At 47.2% G+C, this 27,646-nt stretch overlaps 1 protein-coding gene across 1 annotated transcript in view; it reads left to right on the top strand.

Moving 5' to 3' along the window:
* Window positions 1–27,646, top strand: part of LOC144685834 (glutamate receptor ionotropic, delta-2-like) — a 428,425-nt gene that overhangs the window by 271,781 nt on the left and 128,998 nt on the right. The window contains exons 6-7 of the mRNA XM_078550780.1: window positions 10,456–10,629; window positions 25,034–25,195. Of these exons, the coding sequence (XP_078406906.1) occupies window positions 10,456–10,629; window positions 25,034–25,195 (336 nt within the window). The remainder of the gene's footprint in view (window positions 1–10,455; window positions 10,630–25,033; window positions 25,196–27,646) is intronic.

Here is a 27,646-nt window from a genome sequence, read left to right as displayed (position 1 = left end):
AAATGACCTCCTCCTGTGCTATATGATTCTATGGGTTGGATCTTACAGCCCTCTGCTGTGTGTTTAAGGGCAGGGTGGGCTTGTAAAATGCAGCGCGTAGCCTGCCCGCCACCTTCCCGCCTGGCCAAAGCCTGTCCTCCCATTTGCGGGCACAGTGGAGGCACTGGGTGGCCTGTTTGCCCTTGTCCATAGCAGGGGGAGGCCCAGGCCAAGTGGATAGATAGCCTGGCAGTTTTTACTGGACGAGCTGGTGTCAGGAAAGAAGGGGGACACCTCACTTGGGGAGGGGTCCCCGGTGTCCATTGGAAGCAAGTCCCCAAGATCATACCCCCCTTTAACCTTCCCCATCTGACCCTTCAAACCCAGCCTCCCACCTCCCTTACCCCCACCACTGGGGTCTGCCAGCCCAGACTTACCTTCAGTCCGACTTCCCTAGCCTCCTCTTCTTTGGGTCCTGGTTTGTAGTCCCAACAGTGGCCACCGCTCGAAGCTGGCACTGCTGGGATTACAGAGCTGTCAGCCAAACAAATTGGCTGGCAGTTCTCTAAGGAGGGGCCTCCACACCCCCAGTTGGGGGCAGAGTCTTTTTTTTTGTAAAAATATACTTTATTCATAAAAAATCTTCAATCACATTCAAAACCATTTCAAAAACAACATTACAAGGGTACAATCCAGGTTAAACTTTTACAAAATGTATCACCAGGTGCATCAGTACAAACAATATTACAATCATTTACAGCCTTTCATTTTGATCTGTACAGCCCGAGGGGCTCTAAACAGTTCCCAGTCTCTCGGTGCGCTGTGGTAGAAAGGTCTTAGACAGCGACCCTTCCCCATTGCGCCTTTGCGGCAGCTGCCCCAAGCTTTAGTGCGTCCCTCAGCACGTAGTCCTGGACTTTGGATTGTGCCAGTCCGCAACAATCGGTCGGGGACAACTCTTTGTGCTGGAAGACCAACAAGTTTCGGGCAGACCAAAGCGCGTCTTTCACCGAGTTGATGATCCTCCAGCTGCAGTCGATGTTTGTCTCGGTGTGTGTCCCTGGGAACAGCCCGTAGAGCACAGAGTCCTGTGTCACAGAACTGCTCGGGATGAACCTCGACAGCAACCACTGCATCTCTCTCCAGACTTTCTTTGCAAAGGCACAATCCACAAGGAGGTGAACAACGGTCTCTTCCCCACCACAGCCACCTCGAGGGCAACGTGCAGAGGGGGTGAGACTCCTGGCGTGTAGGAAGGATCTGACGGGGAGGGCCTTTCTCACCACCAGCCAAGCTACGTCTTGGTGCTTGTTGGAAAGTTCTGGCGATGAGGCATTCTGCCAAATGACTTTGACAGTCTGCTCGGGGAACCATCCCACAGGGTCCACCCTCTCCTTTTCCCTCAGGGCCTCTAGGACGTTACGTGCTGACCACTGCCTGATGGACTTGTGGTCAAAGGTGTTTTTCTGCATAAATTTTTCCACCAGGGACAGGTGGTACGGCACGGTCCAACTACTTGGAGCGTTCCGCGGCAGCGTGGCCAGACCCATCCTTCGCAACACCGGGGACAGGTAGAACCTCAGCACGTAGTGACACTTGGTGTTTGCGTACTGAGGGTCTACGCACCGCTTGATGCAGCCACACACAAAGGTGGCCATCAGTATGAGGGCGATGTTGGGCACGTTTTTTCCCCCTTTATCTAGAGGCTTGTACATCGCGTCCCTGCAGACACGATCCATTTTCGACCTCCAGATAAAGCGGAAGATGGCTCGAGTGATCGCCATCGCGCAGGAGTGTGGAATGGGCCAGACCTGCGCCACGTACAGCAACAGCGAGAGTACCTCACACCTGATGACCAGGTTCTTACCCGCAATGGAGAGGGAGCGTCGCTCCCACATGCCCAGTTTCCTTTTCACCATAGCCACTCGCTCCTTCCAGTTTCTAACGCATGCCCCGGTCCCTCCGAACCATATCCCCAGCACCTTCAGGCCGTCAGCCCTGACAGTGAAGGGGACAAAGGATCGGTCAGCCCAGTTCCCAAAGAACATGGCCTCGCTCTTCCCACGATTTACCTTGGCTCCCGAGGCCAGTTCGAACTGGTCGCAGATGTGCATCAGTCTGCGCACCGACAGCGGATCCGAGCAGAAGACGGCGACGTCGTCCATGTACAGGGAGGCTTTTACCTGAGTGCCTCCACTGCCTGGGATCGTCACTCCTCTTATGCCCGGGTCCTTCCTGATGGACTCTGCAAAGGGTTCTATGCAACACACGAAAAGGACAGGCGAGAGAGGACAGCCCTGCCTGACTCCAGATTTAATCGGAAAGCTATCTGTTTCCCACCCATTGATTGAGACTGCGCTACTGATGTTAGTGTAGAGCAGTTGGATCCAATTTCGAATTCCCTCCCCAAAGCCCATTTTGGAGAGCACATCCCCCATGTAGGTGTGCGATATTCTGTCAAAGGCCTTCTCCTGATCCAAGCTGATGAGGCAGGTATCCACACCCCTGTCCTGTACATAGGCAATCGTATCCCTGAGCAGCGCCAGGCTGTCAGAGATCTTCCTGCCTGGCACAGAGCAGGTCTGGTCAGGGTGAATCACCAATTCCAGAGCGGATTTGACCCGATTGGCGATGACCTTGGACAGAATCTTATAGTCCATATTCAACAGTGAAATGGGTCGCCAATTTCTAATTTCCTCCCTTTCCCCCTTGTGCTTGTAGATGAGGGTGATGATGCCTTTCCTCATGGATTCTGACATGCTGCCGGCCAGGAGCATACTCTCGTACACTTCTAGCAGGTCTGGGCCGATCAAGTCCCACAGAGCCGAATACAACTCCGCCGGCAGGCCGTCGCTTCCGGGGGTTTTACTCTTCTCGAAGGACTCGAGGGCCTTAGTCAGTTCGTCAGGAGTTAGCGGTTTGTCTAGGCTCTCCCGCGTACTGTGGTCTAAGACCTCCGTGATAGAGGACAGGAAGGACTGGGAGGCCGTGCTGTCCGTGGGCTTCACGTCATACAGTCCGGCATAAAAGGATTTGCTGATCCTCAGAATGTCGGACCGTGATGACTTTACTGAGCCGTCTTCTTCCTTCAGGCTGCTGATCACAGAGCGCTCTCTGTGTACCTTTTGGAAGAAGAAACGTGAGCACGTCTCATCCTGCTCCACGGAGCGGACTCTGGAACGGAAGATGATCTTGGAGGCCTCCGAGGCAAAGTGCGAGGCTTGCTGGCCCTTCACCTCTTGGAGCTCCTCCTTGACATCGACCCCCATCGACTGCAGCCGGAGCAGATTCTGCATCTTTTCCTGGAGTCGGGACATTTCCCTCTGTTCTTTTCTAGCTTTCTGGGTGCCTTTGCGGATGAAAAACCTCTTGATGCTTCCCTTGATCACTTCCCACCAGTGTGTCAGGGACTCAAAGAGGGGTTTCACGGTTCTCCAACCTTTGTAATCCCTCTTGAGCTCCTCAATGTTCTCTGGGGTCAGCAGTTGCACATTTAGCTTCCATGCCCCCCTGCCCACCCTCAGGTCTTCCTCCAAGTGGCAGTCCGCCAGTAGGAGGCAGTGGTCAGAGAAGAACACCGGCTTGACGTCGGTGGATCTGACTGTGAATGCACGGGACACAAACAGGAAGTCTATCCTGGAACGAATGGACCCGTCTGGCCGCGACCAGGTGTATCTACGCTGCGCTCCGTCTGCAGGGTTGCTGAAGACGTCGTGCAGCTTGGCATCCTTAACTGTTTCCATCAGGGATCTGGACGTAGCGTCCAATCTGCTTCCGGCCCTGCCGGATCGTCCAGCCGCATCGATGATGCAGTTGAAGTCCCCGCCCAGAATGACCGGCCTGGAGGTCGCCAGCAGCAGTGGGAGCTGCTGAAAAACCTCCAGCCGCTCAGCCCCTTGTGCCGGGCCATACACGTTAATTAACCGGAGTGGGGCGTTCTTGTACATTACGTCTGCTACGAGGAGTCGCCCGCCCACCACCTCCTTGACCTCGGAGACGGTGAAGTTGCCTCCCCGCAGCAGAATACCCAGGCCGGAGGAACGAGAGTCGTTTCCGCCCGACCAGATCGATGGCCCGTGGGACCACCATCGTGACCATTGCCTGTAGGAGCTGAGGTGCGGTATCGCACACTCCTGCAGAAACAACAGGTCAGCTTTGACCTTGGCTAGGTAGTCCAAGGTCGCAACACATCGCGTAGTAGATTTAATGCTACGCACATTTATGGATACAATCTTTAAACCCATTTTAAAGCATTTATTCTCCTACCAAACCCACTGTCTCTGAGAGTCCCAGACCTTTAGTCTGCTCCTTCATACCCGTAGTGAGCTCAAATTCCTTCACTTTGGATGGGCTTAGGTAGATCTCCTTGGCCGTGTTCTGCTCCAGTGGCATCTGGAGGTTCACGTAGAGAGCGGGTTTTGAGATGACCTTTGCTGGAGAAGCTTCTCCAAAACTCACCCCCTCTGGGGTGTTGCTGTTCCCGGCTTCCTGGAGCTGGGGTGCGATGATTGCCTCACTGCTCCCAGATTCCAGGGGCTGTGGTGCACTGGCCTCCTCAGGTTGCAGGCAAAGTTGGGGTGCGCTGGTCTCCTTGTTGTCTCCAATTTTCTGGAGCTCGGGTGTCTCGTCCTCCAACGCCCTGGAGCTTTGCCACCTCTTCTGTCGGTGCCGCTCTGGCACTTCATCATCCGAAGAGCTGCTGCCCTTGTCATCCGTGTCGGATGGGAGACGCCTCTTGCCGCTTCTCTGGGAAACGCCTTTGCTTCTTCTTCGCTCCCTCTTACTTTTCTTCTTCTTCACCGTCCGCCACTCCCCCTGCTGCTTTTCCACTGCTGCCTCCTCCTCCATTGATTCCTGAGGACTGGGAGGTTCAGGGGGTAGTGCTGTTGATTGGCTCTCTGTTGCCTCAATCTCTTTCTCCACCTTGTCTCTCTCTGTGTCCTCCTTTGTCCCGTTGAGCTCCCTGGGGGCCTTGGTGGTTGGAGTGACACGGAACCTTTCTTCTGCTTCCCCCTGGTCGGCTTTGGCTGCCTGTGCGTAAGTACGGCAGCGTTTGGGGCAGGTCCTGTAGAGGTGACTTGCCTCGCCACACAGGTTGCAGCACTTGGCCTGTTTGCAGTCTTTTGTCTGGTGCCCTTCCTGTTTGCAGATCTTGCAGAGGGAGGCGCTGCAGTTGGCCGCCACATGGCCAGCCTTGCCGCATGAGCGACAATGCTTGGGTTGCCCAGCGTAGACCAGGTAGCCACGGTTTCCCCCGATTGCGAAACTGGAAGGAGGGTGGAAAATGGCTCCCTTACCATCGGTCTTTAGCGTGACCTTAAACAGGCGTTTGCCTGTCCAGATCCCCAAGTCGTCTCGAATCTCGGTGCCGCTCCCCACCTTATCGAAGTACCTGGTGAGGAAGGTGACCACGTCGGCGACAGGGACGAAGGGGTTGTACACATGCACCATCACCTCACGTTCCCGTTGCAACGGCAGAGAAAAGTGCGGCTCCGCCGTCAGGATCTTCATCTCCGGCAGGTCTCTCTTCTCCTCGAACACCCTCAGGAGCCGGACGCAGTCTGCTACCCGCTTGAACGTGACGTCAAAATAACCCCCTTTGCGGGAGTCGTGCAGGGTGAAGATCTCCGTAGCTTGGAAGCCGCACGCCTTCAACAGGATCCTCCTGGTGAAGAAGCCCCGATCCATAGGTGATCCTCCTTCGCTGTGGTTCACCGTGACTCGGACGGTGATAGGTAATCCACGGTATGGATTTGGATTGCGATTGCGATTGGTTATCGCCCTTCCATCCCGACCTTGCCTTGGCAGGACCATGGTGTCGCCCCTGCAACACTTGATCTTAGCCAAAAGGCCGAGAAGCGATCATGTGTTCTGGTTTCTTCAAGAGAGTACAGGTCTTGTCCAAAGTAAATTAGCGCCCCTCTGAGCGAAAAATGGCTGCAGGGCAGCTGACATTTTCATAGGTAGATTCCCGACACACTTTTTAGTCGGGGTGCCGGGGATCACAGTGGCCCGTAAAATCCAGCTCTATATTTGTTGATGTGCTAATGTAGATCAAAGAGACTTAATGTGTTGTCACATTCTAGGATGTGACATGTACTGGATAGAAGGATTGGCTTTTTATTTGTACGCAGGAGAGAAGAATTTAAGGCAAAGGGGACAGACATAGGCTGCCTTAAACAGAAGGAAAGATTTCAACCAACAGGTGTGCTCTGAGCAAAAGTCATGACCTCTTTATTTCTCAGTGTCTACAGCTGTTGGCTAAGGCATTTTTGTCTGGAGAAGTTCTGCAAATCACAACAAGTAACATCTAGTCTGGCCTGCAGCAGACGATAGAACCACATCTGACCTGTGAAAGCTATGAGCCTGACTCTTCTCTCACTGATCACTCAAAATGAAACATGACATCTTGGTAGCATTTCTCTGGTGCTGCTTTGGCCTCTTTAATTAGTTGTTATATCTGAGAAAGTCTATACTATATATATCAGAGCACAGAGTAGGCCAGGCCATTTATTGACATGATTTTCTTCATGGAAGAGACCAAGAAAAGCCAAATTTCAAAGGATGAATGCATTGTGATAATTTTTAGCATATCAGATTTAACGTGCAGGATCCTTTGTATGTACTCTTTGCTTTGACAGCATCTACGCACTTGTCTCAACTTTGTCAATAGAAGTGGATGCCATCTATTGAATTGTTAACCTTGGGAATATCGGTAACCCTGTAAAATTGAATGGCCCTATCTCACTGCTGCCTTGGGATAATGCCAAAATCAGTCAATTCCTTATCTTGCAATAAAGTACATCAGTAACCTGACAAATACATGCCTGCAGTGTATCTTGGCTGCTATTTCAGAAATCCCATGAGACTGCTTGAAATTACCCTTTGGCATATAAATTGAATGTAGCCTTCACCTTCATAGTCACAGACAGAACAAAGTGGCGGGAATCAGAGTGTCTTCAGGTAGACAGCGGGCCTCTTTGATGGAATGAATTCTTATCCTGGATTAAAGTTTCATCAAGCTATGTTAGCCATATGTTCTTTGAGGGATTTCATAATTGATGGGATGGAACTTCCTTAAACATTGTCTCATTCTCCTTTCCACAATTCTCTGCTGCTATTTCTCCTGCTCATCCTCTCCCTCCATAATAATGCCATTAAAAGAGATTTTTAATAGAATGGAATTGCAATGGAATGCCCTTTTTTATCTTGAGAAGCCCTCACCATGCATGGGGATGAGGGATTGGGTGATTGGGCAAAGGATGGGGATCAAATCTTCTAGTTGTCAGGCTACCAGAAGCAGCTTCTGGGTCATGTCTCCAGAATTTTATGCCAACATAATTGCTTCAAAATAACATTCTCAGCTGCAGAATGTGAAGAATTTGACAGGTGCAATCTTCAGGCTCAAAGGCCACTTCTGCCCGTTTCACCTGATCCCACCAACAAGTGTCTCTCATTTCTCATTCTAATTGTTCCATAGTGCATCATAATCATAAAACCAAAAATGCAAGGTTGCAGCTGGCTAGCTACTCAATGGGCAGATGGGAAATGTTGAAAATGATATGGAAATTTTGAAGGGGCATAATTGTGGGGTGAAAAAAACTTGCCAACAACATATGGCCCAATTTGCTGAAAGTACAATAAGATGTCCGACTTTAAAGAAATACCTAAAATGGCATGGAATTTTCAGGCTTGTAGTTTCATTGGGATTTTATACTGTGACAATCAAATTAATAAATTTTATACTGTGGTTGGATAAAATAGTAGGAATATAGTATGTAACTTTATCCCTGAAAAATTAACAGAGATTTTAAAACACAGTTTTATTGATATTATTCACTTTAAATAAGCCCCCTTTAACTTCTGGGGCAGAATTTTCCCCCCGTTGGGGGGGGATGTTCAGGAGTGGGGCATGCCTCCAATCGGCACCCCAATTGGGGTGCGTCGCCATTTTACATGGGTGGGCCAATTAAGGCCCACCCAGTGTGATGTCTGCAAGGAAGCACTATGCACTCCCTGTGTGGGCGGGGGGGATTCCCTGAGCCAGGAGTGCGCTTTTTTGCGCATGCTAAGTGCTGCCTCAGGGAGATCGGCTCCACAATAAAAAAATCTTTAAAAACAGAAAAAATATTTCCCTGACGTCCCCTCATGTGACACCGTCACATGGGTTGGGACATGTCCATCACTTTTAAATACACTTTTATTAAATTTTTAAAAACCTACATGCTTTCTCCAATGCCCACCAGGGCTCCCGGCCTGCCTGCAAACCTTAAGGTTGGACGGGCAGGTCCACTAATTACTTTAATTACTTTGTCAATGGCCTCAATTGGCCATTGACAGGTCGGCGGGTGCACAGCTGATTCGGCTGAGCCCCCGCCAACCTGAAAATTGAAATGAGACGGGTGACGTCGGGAGGTCCGCCCAACGTCATCCCATGTCACTTTACACGTCAGCGAGCGGGGCCTGGCCCCCCCGCTCGCCGACCGGGAAATCCTGGCCCTAGTGTTGGATCTTACAGGACAGGCTGGAATAAAAGCCAGAGGTGAGCTGCTCTTGCTTGGCCAGCTCATCCTGCAGCCATTTTACAGCCTTCGGCCATTAATTGGCTTGAGATGGGTCTTCTGCCCTTACCCGGAAAGGAGGACCAGCCTCCAAGAGCTGCCGGCCAGTTAAATGACTGGCAGATTTCTGGTCCCAGAAGCGGTGAGTGGTGATCACTGTTGGGACTCTGGCCAGTCCTGATGAAGGCATCCAGTGATGGAGCCCAGATGTTAAGGCAAGTCTGAGATCTCGCCTGGGTCAAGCTGGCAGGCCCCAGTGATTGGGCCCTATTTAAAGTGAATAATATCAATAAAATTGTATTTTATAATCTCTGTTAATTTTTCAGGAATAAAATTACATATTACAATCCTACCATTTCATCCAACTACAGTATAAAATTTATTAAAATTGATTGTCACAGTATAAAATCCCAATGAACCTTCAAGTCTGAAAATCCCATGCCTTTTTTGGCACTTCTTTAAAGTCGGGCATCTTCTTTTACTTACAGCAAATTGGGCCATATGTTGTTGGCAAGTTTTTTTTCACCCCACAATTACGCCCCCTCAATGTTTCCATATAATTCTCAACATTTCCCATCTGCCCATTGAGTAGCTGCAACCCTGCATTTTCTGGTTTTATGATTATGATACACTTGGGTGGACCAAATGGACAGGGCAGGGGGGAACAGGGGAAATGAAGGGATGGGAAGATCTGTGGGGGGAGCACCAAAGGGCATAAGGGACCTGTATAGGAGGCATGCACCCCCTGGACTAGCCACCAGTCTGACCAGTTAAACCTGCCGGCTGCACACTTGGCATGGGCCTCCCCCACCACTCATAAATTCCCAGCAGCAGCAAACTGAGGAATTTAAGTGGCCACTTAAGGGCGTCAGTTGGCCCACGGACAGGTAGCCTTCCAATGCCTCCACACTGCTGGTAAAGTTGCAGCAGGATAGGCAGGTAGGCACTGGGAACAGTGCCCATGGCATGGCAACCAATTTTATGGCCCCCCCCCCAGCATCTGCCAATCTGCCCCCAGGAGCTGTAAAATTCAGCCCCAATGAAATTGGGTTTCCTCAGTTGTCGTGAAGCTGCTGCCATTTTTTTCTCAAACAAATCTAAAGGTGAATTTACACACCAGTCTCAGATCAGTAGTTTCAGCTTTGGGTTCAAACGAAGTAGGACCATGTGCACTTTACTTCAGTTCCAACCAGGCAGGAAGAAACAGCCTTGGCCAGTAGAAAATTGCACACCTGCCTGGGTATAGTTATACACAGGACTCTCACAGCAGTTAGAAATGCAAGTTTGTAGAAGGTCAGGAGGAGGGTGGGTGCAAGTAGAATGTCAACTTGAAACAATTATGAATGTACAAAAATAAACACTGGTCTATTTAGTGTACCACTGAGGTTTGGTCAAGATTTCCAGGGATTCCAAACCTTAAAGCACTTTATAAGCCCAGTTTTGACATTCAGTGGCAAACCTAAATGATATGAGACTACTCACACTTCGGTGTCTCACTCCAAAGTGAGTTTGGATCTCAACTTTAGAATTACACTGTCAGTTTATTGTTGGTGCACATCAAAATTGCATTGCACCTACCCTGAGCTTGCAGAGTAAATGCACTGTAAATGTTAATTGTTTATGCAACAGTTGTGCATATCCAAAGATCGTGATTAATCTGTAGTTACTAAAATGAGATAAATTGTATTTAATGGATGTAATTGTAGTACATGACTTTACCAAAGAAAAATGTTTTTGCATATATTAACAAAAAGCCCAAAAAAAAAATTGCGATTGCTACAGAATAAGGTTAACCTTCTTAACTTATTTTTGCCTTTGCATGAGCACTCCAATTAAAGAATGCATGGAGTGAATTTAGAAGGCTATTCCTCTAACTGATCAATTATCTAATTTGCATTATTTTTGTTAAACTAAGGAAATAAATGATGCAGATATTCGGGAGCTGGCAAAGAGATTGACCGGCAGATTGACTGTCATTCGGCAAATTTTCCCAATGTCAGAAAGCAAGAGCCAGTACTGTCTGAGAAACAGTCACAGATTTTCTTCTGTGATGTGTAATCCTAAAGATTCCTTCACACAACACATGGAGGTAGGGAATGTGACAATAATTGTTTTTTAATGATTTTGCTCTTTATGTACAAATAATATTATTTCTGTTTGATTTTTAGATGAAAAGATAGCTGTGCATCTAAGTAGAACTGTGAAAATTAATGTATAAAAGCAATCTAATATTGAGAACAATTTTAAAGCTATTCTGGATGTCTACACACAAACAAAATATGTTCAGATGTTGCCCACTTAAGGAGCCATGTCTAAATGATAAATAATTGGCCTTTGAAAATACGTCTGAAGATTTTACATTTACATATCATTATTAAATGTCAAGGTTAAGCAGCTAGGGGAAATCTGCCAGGTCCACTGGCAGTAGTGGACAATTACTGGCCCCTGACTGGGCGGCAGCTCTCAGCAGATAAGAATTCTATTGCCCAGGGACCTCAATTGTAAGGAAGGTCCAATGGTGACCACTCAATTCTACTGATGGGCACTAGTTTCCTTTGGGCCTCCCCCACACAACGGATAGGGTTTCCCGCTGGTTCTCCAACTGGTGGACAAGACCTCTGTTAGAATCCTGGCTGACGTTTCTTGGACCTCCATAGCGCATGGTTACCAGGGGCCCAGGATCAGCGAAGGACCCTAGACCAAAGGTGAGTGAAGGGGGGTATGGAGATCACGGGATGGAGGTAGTGGGAAAGAGGGAAGGGTGTCAGAGGCAAGAGTAGGGGCTGGCTTTTAGCGGAGCCCCTTTCCAATGCAATGCCCCTTGAGCTCCTGAGATTGCCTGAGTTCTTTACTGCAAGGGACTGCACCCCTACCACAGGAGACTGCTGGCACACATGACAGGGTTTGCTGGGTGACATTCTAAGGGTGCAGAAAAGTCATTTAATCCATGAGCCACCACTAAATTGTGGCAGGGTCAGGGATAATGGGTATCAATTGACTCATTAATTGACACCCCGCCCTCGGTGGCTGGGAATCCCAAATCAGCCTCTTTCACCCTCCCACTCAATCTAAGGAGGCTTTCCCCACTGCTGGGAGACTGACACAGGGCCTCTCTAATAATGGGCCCACTCACCATGTTTCCCACCATGACGGGCTGCATTTAATCCATCCCACCATGGCCAGAGAGTATGTAGCTATAAATGGCCTTTGCTAACTATAGTGAGGTTGTTGTGTATTCTTGATTTATTTAGGTCCACTGGAAAGGCCAATGGGCTGCTCTTGCAGGCTACAGTGACAAAAAGAGAAACGCATTTTGGAAAAGATAAACCTTAAAAGAGGACAGCACTTTTTAAGTATTTCTAAAGAATTTATAAAGAATGGGTTTAAAGTTCCATTATACATAGCCCACTGAGAAAATCAACCCCCACCCCCACCCCTCAACCTTAGAATATGAGCATGCTGTAAGAAACCTAAGAAACTTGCAATTTAATTAGTCCTTTTTACTGCCAAAGACCTGGTAATTAATCACAGTCTGCATGAACATGAGATAGAGCCATTCATTATATAGTACATTTTTAAAGCTATTTATTTTTGCCAAAACACACTACGGAGAATTTTCTCCCTGTCGGGGGGTTGGGCGGGAGCAGGAGCGGGCGGGCGCACAGCCGATTGCCGGCTGCGCACCGCCATTTTACATGACGCACACCCAGAAGCGCTGAGCACTCCCTGTGCGGGTACAGAGCTGCCTCAGGGAGATCAGTTTGAGTTTCAAAAATTTTAAGAAAGAAAAAAAAAATTTTGGACATGTCCCCTCATGTGAAAGTGTCACATGAGCTGGGACATGTCTCTGAATTTTAATGAAAATCTTTATTTCACTTATAAACCATTCATAAAACCTCATCCCGCCCGTGGATGAGGTTTCATGAAAAATGCGAAGGCCATCTGGGCTCTTCGCCTGCCCGCCAACCTTAAGGTTAAACAGGCAGCTATGTTAAGTGGTTTAATTAGTTTTTAAATGGCCTTAATAGGCCTTTGACAATTCGGCGGGTGCGCAGCCAACTCTGGTGTGCGCCCGCCAAACTGAAAATCGGAATGACACGCGGTGACGTCGGGACACATGCCTGACGTCACCGCACGTCATTTTACGCATTGGTGAACGGGCCCCACCCCCGCTCGCCGACCCGAAGATTCTGGCCACTGTTCCAGAAGATAGATGGAAGATATGATCAGAATATGCATCATTACTTATCATTAGCAAAAAAAATTATCATTCTTTTTTACCTTGCAAAGGAAAGTACATATTTTCTTGTACTCATTCCTTGCACTAATACAAATAGGATTTGAGAGTTATGGGTTTTTATTTTTTACTGCAAGCAATTGTTTTACTATTTTAGGTTTCAAAGAAACAACCAATAATGAATATGAATATTGTTGAGACAGCTAAAATGACTTTAATGTCTGCAATCAAATTTGCAAAGATCCAGCTGCAGTACTTTGTTTTCATTTATTTCATTTGTTTGTCATTTTTCAGTATTTACTCCATCTTGTTATTGTTGAACATAGTTTGATATATTTTTCAGTAGAATTGCACAAATGTTGTAATAACTCTTAGCTAGGAAATGAAAATAGAATCATTTCTTTAACAGAGGTGAAATATTACAGATGCTGGATACCTGGAATAAAAGGGGACAATGCTGGAAATACTCAGCAGACCAGGCAGCATCTCTTTGAAATTTTCAGGAAATTTAAAAACAAAACATTCAGGCATTTAAACTCCAGTTTATTTTAAAAATGCCCCTCTTAGAAGCTCATAAAACTGTCAATCAAGCATTCAGTTAATGAAAGGATTTACAGAAGGCAGTTCTTGAACTCCTTGTACATGTGGTTAATTTTGAGTGCTCACACCTGCTGGTCAAATACGAACTGTTTTATTTTTTCAAATTTGAGGAAGGTTTAAATGAGCTTTTTGCAAGAATTCCAAAATCTCTAGTGCTATGCTTTTGGGACTCACTCATAACCACTCTGAATAGCACTTTTTCCTTGTTGATAGCTTCCAAAGCTCTTGGCAGGCAGCATGGAATAAATCTTGCGGTCTTTCCCAGTTATCTGACCTTGCATTAGGAGAGTCCAAACCTTTGCCAGCCACTTTTAACTGGTCTTGCAGCTTCTCAAAAGATGTGAAGGTTTCAACAAAATCTTCTTCAAATTTGGGCAACTATCAGGATACTTTAAGAAATCAAAGCTTGTCTCTGAGCTATGGAGTTATTTGCATCAGCTATTTCTCCACTCTACAAAGACACTTTCTCCATAGTCAATTCAATCTGCCTTATTTCACTTTCCTTTTGTGCTTGTAACTCCTTCCCAAGAATTTCCTTTTGGAATGCTCTCTCTAGCTCTTTCTCCTAGAATTCTCTCTCCGTGTCTCTCAGAAATTCTCTCTTCTGTCTCTTTCTCTCTCTCTCTCTCTCTCTCTGTATACCCCTCTCTCTTTTTTCTCTCTTTTTCCATCTCTCTTTCTCTTGGTATTCTCTTTCTCCGTTTTTCCTTCCCCTGTTCTTGCCTGAAACTCTAACTTTAGCTTCCACTCATCTAAGCAAATTTTGGCTAACCTGGTCTGTTTCAGGATCTATATCTTCTGCCTGGTCAGCTACTGCTTTAAGCTGTTCAATGGTTAAGACCGTTAACTCCTGAAAAGTTAAATCCTCCTGTTCTATGGATGATTTCACATTAAAGTTAGCCATTCTACTTTCCAGTGTTATTACTCAAACTTTTGTATTAAAGAAACAATTTCAGCTATTGAACTTCCCCTTTTGCTTCCAATTTATGTTTTTAATGTCAGATTCAACCTGTTTTAGTCCCTTTGGTTCAGTTCCTGGATGCAGCACCCAATTCTGTTATGAACAGGATTGGCATTGAATTAATACCCATTTTACCCTTTCCGTAACTGAATGTAATCTGTGTGTTTTTTTTGAAAAGGAAGACGCGTGTGTTTCCTAGCCCTCCAGAGTGTGTGGTCAGCTTACATAGCAGCACCAAGCTTTCATGGGTTTATGTAAAGAGGATTATTTATTCACGCATTCACCCTGAAAGACACAACATCACTCATGTACACACACACACACACACACACACACACCCCGCCATTTTACCTGGGCAGGCCAATTAAGGTGAATTGCGGCTCCCGAGGACAGTGGGAGTGGGCGGGCGGCGGCGGGACTGCAATGGCCGCCGGGCCCCATGGTGACCCGGCGGCCTCGTTTTAAAAAGTTGCTGCAGCCTTTCAAAGGCTGTGAATCATGGCCAGTGGAAGGGCTTCCCAACGTGCTGCTGATGAGCAGGCCAAGCAGGAGGGTAGGGCAGGGGGGCATTGTGCCCCTCATTTTTCCAATGATTGCCTTGCTGCCCTCCTCGAGGAGGTGGTAGCAGGACGGGAGGATCTGGTACCACAGGACAGGAGGCGGAGGCCCCCCACATGACCAGACGTGCCTGGGAGGAGGTGACAAAGGTGGTGAGCTCCCACAACGTGGTGCAGCGCACTTGGATCCAGTGTCACAAGCGCTTCAATGACTTGTTGCGCTCTGGCACGGTGAGGACAATGTTGGCATTGGTCCTTTAACCCAGCAGATCGGCTTTCCCCCCTGCTGCCAACACCCTGCCACACCCCCCACAAAAATTCTGAGTGTAGTGACTGCATTGAATCATTGACGGTATGTGTCCTTTGCTGGGTGGGCCAGCAGATATTGCCCATGCCGAGGTCAGCCTGAGAAGGTGGTGAAGAGATGGGTTCTGCCTCCGCAGCATGTGGTACACTGAGACCCACATGACTGTATTGGGGGCAACCTGGAGGAGCTGCACCTAGGTGCAGTGCTGGAACGCCAGGACATGTCAAAGTCAGGGTGATGACATGCTGGGAGGGGAGCTTCAAGGTGGCGTGGCAACGAATCATCTGTTGCGCTCTGCACTCCACGTGCTTGCACCTTCTTGCTATGGAAGGTTAGACCGTGTGGTGCCTAATGTGATGTAGGCAGCATTTGGCCAAGGGCGGGGAGGGAGGTGGGGGAACAGGCCTAGCATCTTTCTGTGGGTCTTCGGCAGCAGCGTGGTGGGGAGGCACTGGAGCCCTGATATGTCCCACTCTGGTTGGGGTGGGCCGTCCGCAAAGAGACCCCGTGTACAATTTGCACAAATCAATGCTCTTCTCTCCTTTTCAGGAGAAGAATGCACATAATGTAGCAGAGTAGGTGAGGACCGGTGACAGCCAGGTGCAGTTAGCGATTCTCAGCCATTTTGTGCAGGAGGCCCTAGATTTGGAGAGGCGCCATACGCCCTGGTCCACTGGCGTCAGTGAGGCTGGGGTGCCACAGGCAGGTATGTGTGCCCAGCAGTGAGGTCACTATTGTTCTCCCAACAGCGATGACAGTGCTGAATGTTCAGTGATTGAAGTTTGCAACATGGCTTGATCATTGCTTATGGAAGGATGAGTGCATAATGATCCAGGGAACAGGGATGCACATTATCACGATAACTGATCCAATGTCCTTGTTCTTCCTTTCAGCATCAGCAGAGCAGGGCCGGGAGGAGGAGCAGCAGAGGCCCCCTCTCACACCTGAGGACCCTGAAGTCTCACTAGCGTCACACCATCTCTGCCAGGCAGGCATCAGCCTAGTACCTCAGTGGGAATTAGAACATAGGCTAATGTCTTGGCGCACAGCAGTGAGGGCACTTCACAGTCGCTGGAGGAGCTGGCTGGGACAGAGAGTGCCCATGGCGCCAGCACTCAGAGGACTACAGGGGACCAGGCACATGCTCAGTCGGTGCCTGATGATGTGTCTCTGGAGTCGTCCGCGACGCAGCAGGTGCAGGAAATGCAGCCGGGTGTGCGGGAGCGTCTGGGGGAGATACATGAAGCTATGCTTGGCTTGGTCTCTGTGGCGGAGGAGTCTACGCAGATGCTCGCTGAAGCAACGAGCCAGATGTCCGAGCACCATGCCTCCTCCATGGAGAGAGTGACATCTCTCGTGGAGAGATTCCTCCAGGAGACCCATCAGGGTATCCTGGGGATGCGCTCTGACCAGCAAGTCCTTACATCAGCATTGACCTTAGCTGGTCAGTGCCTGTGTGGGAGATGGTCTGGGCACCAAGTGTCCCAGCTCGGTGCCCATCCATCCACGGTGAGCAGGGAGATCCAAAGTGACCTCACGTTGGCGCAGCAACTGCCTGTCGTCTCTGCGGGCTCCTCTCAGGGCACTCCAGATGAGGGCGGCAGCTCCTCCGTCCCTCTCCCAGTGACCATTGCATCTGGCGAGGCTGCGACGACCGGGGAGATGCCAGCTGTGGAACTGGCAGCTCCCTCTCAGGCGGGGCCAGCACAGACTTCACGGGCCAGAGGATGACTGCAAAGGTCATCGAGGCCAACAGGACAGCAGAGTGAGCAGGCTGTCTCAGATGCCGCTCCCAGCGAGGGGGCAGCACCAAGACGTAGCACCCGAAAACGTAAACACAAGGCATCTTAGGCACACCACGGGTTTATTACTGGTGCTTTTGTGCTGGCCCAAGATGAGGTCTTTATGATTTGCTTTGATTTTGAACACCTTTTTCATTTTGTTTCCTATAGTTTCTTTCCTTGTGATATTAAATTCAAACATGTGACCATGGCTGAGGCTGCCTCTTTTCAAGTTTCCAAAAATGTTATGAATGCTTTGTGGGACATTCAGCGTTATTAACAAGGCCCTTAGTTACTGTCCCTAACCAGGCAGATTTTGCACTTAGATATCGAGTATGGAGCCTACAGCCCAGGCTTATCCTGGAGGGCTATCTGTGGTGTGCTAGCTGAAGGTTCATTGGATTAAAGCACCTCAGGTGACCCTGCTTCCATGGAGTATGCCCGGGTCAGCACCTACCCCCTCAGCATTTCCCTGTGCATGTTCATCCTTAGACTCACTGCTGGACTTATCGTGTGCATCCGCAGCCACTGCGCCGACATCTTCATCGTCCACTGCGTCCCCCCTTTCATGTGCAAGATTGTGGAGAGCGCAGCATGCAACCACTATCACTGACACATGATCTGGGGGTACTGGAGTGCGCCCCCTGAGTGGTCTAGGCATCAGAAGCACATCTTGTGAAGACTGATGGCTCTCTCCACCACAGCCCTTGTGGAGGCGTGGCTCCTATTGTACCGCTGCTCAGCTTCTGTTCTTGGATGGCGGACAGGCGTCATGAGCCACCTTCTGAGGGGACAGCCCTTGTCACCCAGCAGACACCCATCCAGCCGGGCTGGAGCACTGAAGAGTCCCAGCACCTGGGAGTGTCTGAGGATGTAGGCATCGTGGGAGCTGCCTGGGTACCTTGCACAGACTTGTAGAATCAGCATCCTGTGGTCACTCACTATCTGCACGTTCATGGAGTGGAAGCCCTTCCTGTTGACGAAGACGCTGGGCTCACATGCTGGCGCCTTGGTGGCCACATGTGTACAATCTATAGCACCCTGGACATGGGGGAAGCCAGCAATGGCCACGAAGCCTCTGGCTCACTGTGTCTGGCTTGCCTGGTCCCAACGGAAGTGGATGAAAGTCATTGAACAGAGCGTCTATAACCTGCTTGACACAAGTGTGGACAGCTGATTGGGAGACACTGCAAAGATCACCCACTGACCCCTGGAAGGAGCCAGAGACATTGAAGTTGAGGGCAGCTGTGACCTTCAGAGCCACTGGCATAGGGTGTCCACCCACACAGTTAGCGGATGTCTCAGGCCCAATCATCTGACGGATATAGTTGACTGTCTCTCTTGAGAGATGGAGCCTCCTTCGGCACTGCACCTCAGACATGTTGAGGTAGCTGCTTCGCCGCCTGTACACCCTGGCAGCAGGATAGTGGCATCTTCTGCGGCCCCTTCCACCTTGGACTGCCTCTTGGCCCTGCGCCCCTTGTGCCTGTGCCTGTCCTCCCAAAGGTGGCTCCCCTGGAGGGTGAATGTGCACTCCTGACCTCCTCCCCCTCCCAACCCTCCCTTTCTTCTCAGAGGAGGCGCCTCCTGTGGACAGCTCAGCTCCCATTCCCAGGCTAAAGGAAGGCTTCCTGAAACCTGCAGGCCCAAAAAAGATTCCTCACTACAGAGTGCTGACCTGAAGGTTAAGAGTTCAGAAAAAGCAGCTGGTATGCGTTTTGAAGTATTGCAGATCACACAGGCAAGTATCAGTAACTTTGAGAAAACATTATTTGCCAGAGCACATTCGCGACCCCACTGACCCCTCTTATCCCACCCATGGTTGAGGTTTATACAAATGTGTCCTACCCGCCTGCCCATTGAGCCGTGTGCCACCCGAAGATTGCACAGGCGGCAAAAAATCGCCATCGATTGGCACTTCAAAGGCCTTAAGTGGCCCATTAATTAATGGCGGCCGCGCTTTGGAGATCATCGCGCATCCGCCGAACAAAATATTGCGATGGCACGCGGCGACATGGGGACGCTCACCCAACATCACCGCATGTCATTTTACACGCGTGCGTGCGGAGCCTGCCCCTGTACGCCAACGGGAAAATTCTGCCCATGGAGTCTGGACTCGGTTGTCGGTTTTACCAAAAAGTATAAATTCCACAGATAGGGAAAGGTTTTCCCTCATCGGGCGGGCGCGGTGAGCAGGCCCAGAGTAGGCCCAATGGTCAATAGTTTGAATTGCGCACTAAACTGCTCAGCACTGCCTGGGCTGGGGGCTGGGTAGGAGGAGAACGAACGTGGAAATTTGTGCATGCGTGTGGGTGCACTCACAGAAAGCTCCCTGAAGGCACAGAGCTGCTTCAGGGAGCTGGAGATTTATAGCATTAAAAATAAAGATTTATAAAAATAAGGAAAACAAGTCCCCTCATGTGACTCTGTAATATGGGCAGGGACATGGTGCAAATGAGCTCTGAAAACTTTTATTTTATTGTTAATTATCACCGGAAACCTCATCCCACCTGTGGCCACTGACGATTAAACCCTTTTTACAGTTTATTTTGCAAGCAATCCGGCAAAGCACAGAGCAGCACCACATCCATAAAGTGAAAGCGCATTTTAAATCAGAACCCAGACAGGAGGGGAATTGTGAGGCCGAAGAAATGACCAAGATGGGGGCTAAAACGGGGATATCATTGGACCCCTTTTCAGGGGGAAAGGCACAAGACGTTACTAAATGTGAGACCCAAGGGAATACCATTGCCCCTTGATCTAGCCAAAGATCCAGCACTGAAGGCAGCCGCTGAGGCTTTGAATAGAGGGGAGGCCATAGAAAGACTGTTGCGGGGTATTCCAAAAGGAACATAAAACGAGGGATGTTTGATGATAAATGAATAGTACCAGAGACATGTCACCGGGAAATGATGCCATTGGTCTATGAAGGTTTGAGAGTAGATGCACCTGGGACTGCAAACCACTTGGAAAAGGCTTCGGCATGTTGGATGGTGGCCTGAGATGAGAAAGGATGTGGAGGATATGTGTCAGCAATGTTTGATCTGTGCTGCTAATAATCCTGATCCACAAAAGAGGGAGACACCTATGGGATACACTTGGAGAGTTGAGGGTCTGTGTCGAGGGATCCAAATTGCTTTTTTCAGACCTTTACCTCAAACAAAGAGGGGGAATAATTATTGTCAGGTGCTGGTGGATAACTTCAGTTATTCCCCTGAAAATCTGCAACTGCGCTGTGGGCAGCTAAATCACTAATGCAAGAAGTGCTTACAAGGTGGGGTTTACCTCAAATTGTGGAATCCGTTCAAGGAAGTCAGTTCACCGGTCAGGTAATGCAACACATTCTACAGCTACTAGGAATTGAGGGAATGTGGCACATGCGTTATAACCCTCAATGATCTGGGAGAGTGGAAAGGGTCCCTTGTGGAGTCTCACTTAGGAGCCATACTCTGGGTGTAACAGGGATGAGTAATAATGCCAATAATGAGTTAAAAGAATGATTTTGTCGAAAATTGAATAATGATAATTATAGTAAAAATAATGATATGACAATTATAATTGATAATATAAAAAGAGAAAGAAGTAAAAAGAAAGAAAGATAACTTTATTAAAAGGAGAAAGCACTTTATATATATCTGAAGAAAAGAAGAAAGACATTTTTTTAAAGCATGAACAATAACCCCAAATTGGTCTGTTCCAAGACAGCTCCTCAAAATGGATAACCTCAACATAGTCTGTTCCATGACAGCACCCTAAATCGGTAGCATTTCCTCTTAACATACATTACCAAGTCCCTAAACAACCTTATATATGGGGGTGGACTTTTCAGCCAGTCACTTCCTCCGTAGTCCTCAGTAGTTGACTATTCCACCCTTGGCTTCAGCCCCGAATCCTGGAAGAAGTGTCCCTTTAAGCCAAATTTCTGGCTCCATTCCAGTCTTTCGTGACCTTGTTCAGATATTCTCAAAACAAGGCTGGTAAACATAAGTTCTTATCAATTCTTCTCACAGGCACTGCAAAACTTCATAATATTCAAGTTGTTTATGCATCTTTTGCTGGTGTCTCCCCATCAGTCAGGTTGTATGTCCATCAATCAAACTCTATCTCCTGATTCCACACCATAGTTGATCACCCCATGTAAAACTACTCATTGTCCTGGCTTGTAGTTCAAGTGTCATCGGAGTCAATACAGTAACACTTCCTCTTTTTAAAAATAGAAAAATAACTTAGTTTTTTAGCAGCACATCTTGAAAAAAATCAATGTCAGTTAAAACTTTAGCTGTGAATATGAGGTGCAAGAAAAATCCATGGGAAAAAGTCCAAGTCTACAGTTAATAATATTGTTTGTTATATAATTGGCTAATAATCAAAGCATAATCATATTTAGGTTTAAATCAATGTCTACAAAGTGAGATTCATTGCAGGTTCACTTAAAAATCAAAAGTGAAGCAAAAATAAAATTATAAAAATTGGTGATTGTGGCTGTCGGCCTACAGCTTCCCACCTTTAAAATACAAAATTATAGCAGTATTTTATAATATAAAATCCCAATTTTTTGTCATTTATCCAGTTAGAGCTTTTTTTTATATCCCATTGCAGTTGCAAAACATGTAGAGGTCATAGTGTGAGTTCAGTCACTCATGAGGGCAGTTGTAGATACGCTTCATTTACACATTGCTGTATTCAGCAGTTAATTAGCAGAAATAGAATTATCAGTATCTGAACACAGACCAATACATGTGCTATAATCCTAATCCATGGATGAATATTCACATTCATGCTCCAATTCCATAAATCCTCCCAGCGTGTGGTAATTTTGATATCAATTTTTTTATTAATATACTCATTATGTTGCTGCAAGCGGAAATGCACTTTCTCGGATTTAGCAGTGATCCCTCAATTATTTTAATGGTTCTGGCAGTTGTGGGACATCCACAACCAAATCTTTCCACAAACTCCCATCAACGTCCTTTCATCCTATCTTTTACACTTAGTTTCTGTGATATTGCGATGGTAAATATTCATCAATTCTCGACCACCAATTCTGACATGTGTTCCTGGGGTAAAAGAAAAGATTATTTCAGGAACGGGGCATGGATTTTCGTATCCATAATTATATTCTTTTCCTATAGTGGTAATACAGTGTTCCGCCTCTCCGACATATGCAGTTTGTGTTGGCTTCAAGTCAGCTCGAATAGCTTCCATTATACAATTTACATGCGTTTGATTAAACCCACATGTTACTTCGGGGTGGCCCCTTATCTCATTCGGGCACATAATCACTTCTCTCTTTCTGTTACACCCTTCCAGCCAAGCTCCTAATACATAATCTCCCAAATTTACTGCATATGGATAGGTATTGTGATATTGTATATGACTGCCATCCTGAATCAATCCTATGTTTTCTACCTGATATATTGGCAATGGTCCAGTCTCACCCATTACCACTGGTAGATACAGAAATAACCGATGATGTTCCAATTAGTAGTTTCACATTTGACCTGAATAGGGTAAGACTGAGCCAATCCCCTGAGCTGGCAGGCTGTGATGCTATTTTTATACATTGACAGGGAAATTAAATGTTCATTAGAGATCTATAAGGCGAATTTGTGCTCATGTGTCTGTCTCATATTCTGTTGGGCTTGTTCCACCAGCCAGGACCTGTACATAACACACACATCATTTTGGGCCACTTCTGCAAAAGCATGACTGTCTTCCCTAATTAATTCGTTGATTGTTTTTGCATGATTCTCTAATCTGCTTACTATATCCTTCAAGTGAATTGTCATGACCTGATTTTCCTGTAATTGAGTGCCTTGATTGGTGTCCCCTTTCTGGAGAATATTTTTCAGTTGCATTTTAAAGATTTTTAATTGCCCCTTTTAATGTGGCCAGATCTATGGATAGAATTTTTACCTCATCAAGTGGGCACAGTGGGCGGGCCTGGGAGCGGCCAAGCAACCACCAGCGTGAATCGCGTGCTGAAACGCCCGCCCAACAAGGGAAAAATTCTGCCTATGTCATTTACCACTGAAGCTCCAGTATTACATCCTGTCGCTAAATCATTTATTAACCCCCTCTTACTTCTAGGTGTACTTCTGTTCAGAACATAAATTTGTTCCCAGTGATCTGGTCCTCCATCTAATTTTATGCCCAACTCAATAACTTAGGCCTGCATCTTCCGGTTGGCAAGTGGGGTTGGGGCCCGGTTGGCGAGCAGGGGTGGGGCCCGCTCGCCAACGCGTAAGATGACACAGGGTGACGCCGGGCATGCGTCCTGATGTCACCCCACATCATTCAGATTTTAAAAAGTAATTAAACTGATTAATCAACCTGCCCGTCCAACCTTAAGGTTGCTGGGCAGGCGAAGAGCCCGGGCGGCCTTCAGAAAATTCATGAAACCTCATCCATGGGCGGGATGAGGTTTCATGAGGGTATTTAAATTTGTATGAAATGTCTCAATGAAGGAAATTGACATGTCCCAGCTCATGTGACAGTGTCACATGAGGGGACATGTCAATAGTTCTTTTTCTCATCTTTACTCAATGTTTCAAACCGGAGCCAATCTCCCTGAGGCAGCACTTTGACTCATGGAAATCTGTGCGCGAAAGAGCGCACTCCCGGCTCAGGGAATCCCGCCCCCCCCCCGCCCGCACAGGGAGCGCATAGTGCTTCCTGGTGCACATCACGCTGGCTGGGCCTTAATTGACCCGCCCACATAAAATGGCAGCATGCCCCCAATCAGGGGCACTGATCAGGAACCCGCCTGCTTGTGCCCGGTCCCACACAACCCCCTCCCCCCCCACAAAGGGGGGAAGATCTTGCCCTTGGTGTAACAAATTTTTGTACAGAGCCTGCATTTTTGCCTTGTGCAAACTTGGTAATGTCATTCCTGTCAAATCTAGCATCACAGGTACCATTTCATGATGTACAATATGATGCAGAATCTTTCCCATTGGAATCAATACCAAACCATTTTTTGGTCCCTCCTTTGGCATCCTGTATTCCGATATTTCAGACAATCTGGTTCACTTGCCCTAAGGAGTACTGGACGTGTGTTATAATTCTTTAAAACACACTGTGGAGCTGCCCACTGTAACATAATCTGTGGGTCCCCTTGATTACAACTATAATCACAATTAGGGCCATAAAGGATAAGTTTGGCCAAGGAAATGGGAGCCTTCTTCCCTTGGTTCGTTCTTCGTCTAAGGATGGTGGGGTTTGATATATACTTTGCCTCAAGTAGTACCCTTTTTACTGACTCTGCTGGATCATCCTCCCTAAGAAAATATACAGTTTCCTGAATTGAATTTACCTTGCTATTTGGACCAACATAACTGGATATCATTATCAGATGGACTACCACCGGAAGTCTGCTACGCATAACCAGGAAATTGAGCTGGTCATAGCGGGGTCAATGTGACAAACAGAAATCCTGCTTTGAAATGTTTGGTGCAGAATGTGGAAAATTCATTTGTTTAGCTTGTGGCATTTAATTTTTTTTTAACGAAGGAAAACTCATTTGTGTTTAGAAAGCTGTGCATTTGATATCTTGGAATTGCAAATTTTTGAAATAAGTTCAGTGTCTCTTCAGTAATGCTATCGTTTAAGTTAATTGATATTTCCACAAGTTGACTGTAATGCAAATGCTACCTTGACCAAAAATCAGATCTGGTTATACTTTTACCATGAAATTGCATGAAATATTGATTAATAAGTTAACCAATTGCAAAATATATTCAACAATTATTAGGTGTTTTAATTAAGATATTCAATAGAGTCCTCTGGTGAAATTATAAGATATTATTAACGCACATGGCATGGAATCCTCAGAAACCTTTTATTCTCCCATCAACGTGCTATCTCAGGAGACTGGTAAATCCTCATACTCAAATTATATAGGTGTGGGTGGAAGAATTCATGACAAAAATTAGATGCTTGTCTTTGGTGAAAGCATTGCATTAATCTATAATTCCCTTTGTCAGGGAAATAATCATTTCAATATTAATTTTTTTTTGCTGAAAGCTGCTTTTGGATCTAATCTTTGCAGATCTCCAATCTCTACGTTTATGACAGTGTTTTACTGCTGGCTGATGCCTTCCATAAAAAACTGGAAGATCGAAAATGGCACAGCATGGCTAGTCTGACATGTATTAGAAAAAATTCTAAGCCATGGCAAGGTGGAAAGTCTACATTTGATGCAATCAAAAAGGTACTGCATGTTTCACTGTACAATTCAAATAGTATTGCACCTGTATAAGTACAAGAAGCTTGTAATCGTAGAAGTTATGAACCATCATTGTAAAATGATTTTTATTTTTCACTAGCGAAGATGACCTTGTAGAGAGTTTGTAGAAAGAAAAAAACACTATATTCCTGTCCAAAAATTTAGCCAGGCACCTGAAGAATCACATCTGGTTCACTGAAGTCCTTTAGGGAAGGAAATCTGCCACCCTTAACTGATCTGGCCTACATGTGACTCCAGATCCACAGCAATATCGTTGACTCTTAACTGCCCTCTGAAATGGCCTAGCAAGCCACTCAGTTGTATCATAGCTCTACAGAAAAGCCAAAAAGGAATGAAACAGGAGGACCACCCGGCATCGACCTAGGCTTCGGAAATTACAACGACACACCCAGCCCTGTCGACCTTGCAAATTTCTTCTTACTAGCATCTGGAAGCTTGTGCCAAAATTGGGAGAGCTGTCCCACAGACTAGTCAATCAACAGTCTGACATAGCCATAGTCACAGAATCATACTTTTATAGACAATGTCCCAGACACCACCATCACCATCCCTGGGTATGACCTGTCGCAACGGCAGGACAGACCCAGCAGAGGTGGTGGCACAGTGGTTTACAGTCAAGAGGGAGTTGTCCTGGGAGTCCTAAACATTGACTACATTCCCCATAAAGTCTTATGGCATCAGGTCAAAGACAGGCAAGGAAACATCCTGCTGATTACCACCTACCGCCCCCCTCAGCTAATGATTCAGCACTCCGCTATGTTGAATACTGCCCATTGGAAGAAGCAGTGAGGTGGCAAGGTCACAGAATGTACTCTGGGTGGGGGAACTTCAATGTCCATCACCAAGAGAGGCTCTGTAGCACCACTACTGACCCAGCTAGATGAACCCTAAAGGGCATAGCTGCTAGAATGGGCCTGTGACAGATGGTGAAGGAACTAATGAGTGAAAAACCTGCATGACCTCCTCCTCACTAATCTACCTGTTGCAGATGCATCTGTCCATGACAGTTTTGGTAGGAGTGACCACTACCTCCTTGTGGAGAGAAAATCCCATCTTCACAATGAGGATACCCTCCATTATGTAATGTGGCACTACCACCGTGCTAAATGGGATTGATTTGAAACAGATCTAGCAAATAAAAACTGGCCATTAGCAGCAGCAGAATTGTTTACAACCACAACCTGTAACCTCGTGGCCTTGCATATCGCCAAATCTACCATTACCACCAAGGCAGGGGATCAACCCTGGTTCAATGAAAAGTGCAGGAAGGTATGCCAGGAGCAGCACCAGGCATGCCTAAAAATAAGGTTTCAACCTGATGAAGTTACAACACAGGACTACTTGCATGTCAAACAGCAGAAACAACATGCAATTGACCGAGCGGAGCAATCCCATGAACAGCAAATCAGATCTAAGCTCTGCAGTCCTGCCACATCCAGTCGTAAATGGTAGTGGACAATTAAACAGCAAACTGGAAAAAGAGGCTCCACAAATATCCCCATCCTCAATGATGGGAGAGCTTAGCACATCAGTGCTAAGGACAAGATTGAAGCATTTGCAACCATGATCAAGCAGAAGTACTGAGTGGAGATCCATCTCAGCTTCCTTTTGAGGTCCCCAGAATCCCACCCACCTTCTTTAGCCATTTCAATTCACTCCACATGATACCAAGGAACAGCTGAAGGCACTGGATGCTGAAAAGGCTATGGGCCCTGACAACATTCTGGCAATAGTGCTGAAGACTTGTGCTCCAGATCTACCCACGCCCCTAGCCAAGCTGTTCCAGCACAGCTACAAAATTGACACCTACCTGGCAATGTGGAAACTTGCCCAGGTGCGTCCTATCCACATAAAAACAGGAAAAATCCAACCCGGCCAATTACCACCCCATCAGTCTACACTTGATTATCAGTAAAGTGACACTTACTCAGCAATGACCTGTTCACTGACGCTCAGTTTGGGTTCCATCAGGGCAACTCAGCTGTTGACCTCATTACAGCCTTGGTCCAAACATGGACGAAAGAGCTGAACTCAAGAGGTGAGTTGAAGGTGACTGCCCTTGACATCAAGGCAGCATTTGACCGAGTGTGACATCAAGGAGCCCCAGTAAAAGTGGAGTCAATGGGAATCAGGGGGAAACTTTCCACTGGTTGGAGTCATACCTAGCACAAAGGAAGATGGTTGCGGTTGTTGGAGATCAGTCATCTCAGCCCCAGGGCATCACTGTAGGAGTTCCTCAGGGTAGCGTCCTCAGCCCAACCATTTTAGCTGCTTTAATGAAATTCCCTCCATCATAGGGTCATAAGTGGGGATGTTCACTGATGATTGCACAACGTTCAGCACCATTCACGACTCCTCAGATACTGAAGCCACTCCATGTCCAAATGCAGCAAGACCTGGGCAATGTTCAGGCTT

Source organism: Cetorhinus maximus, chromosome 10 (genome assembly GCF_964194155.1).
Source record: "Cetorhinus maximus chromosome 10, sCetMax3.hap1.1, whole genome shotgun sequence".
Taxonomy (NCBI): domain Eukaryota; kingdom Metazoa; phylum Chordata; class Chondrichthyes; order Lamniformes; family Cetorhinidae; genus Cetorhinus; species Cetorhinus maximus.
This window is presented reverse-complemented; position numbering and strand designations above follow the sequence as displayed.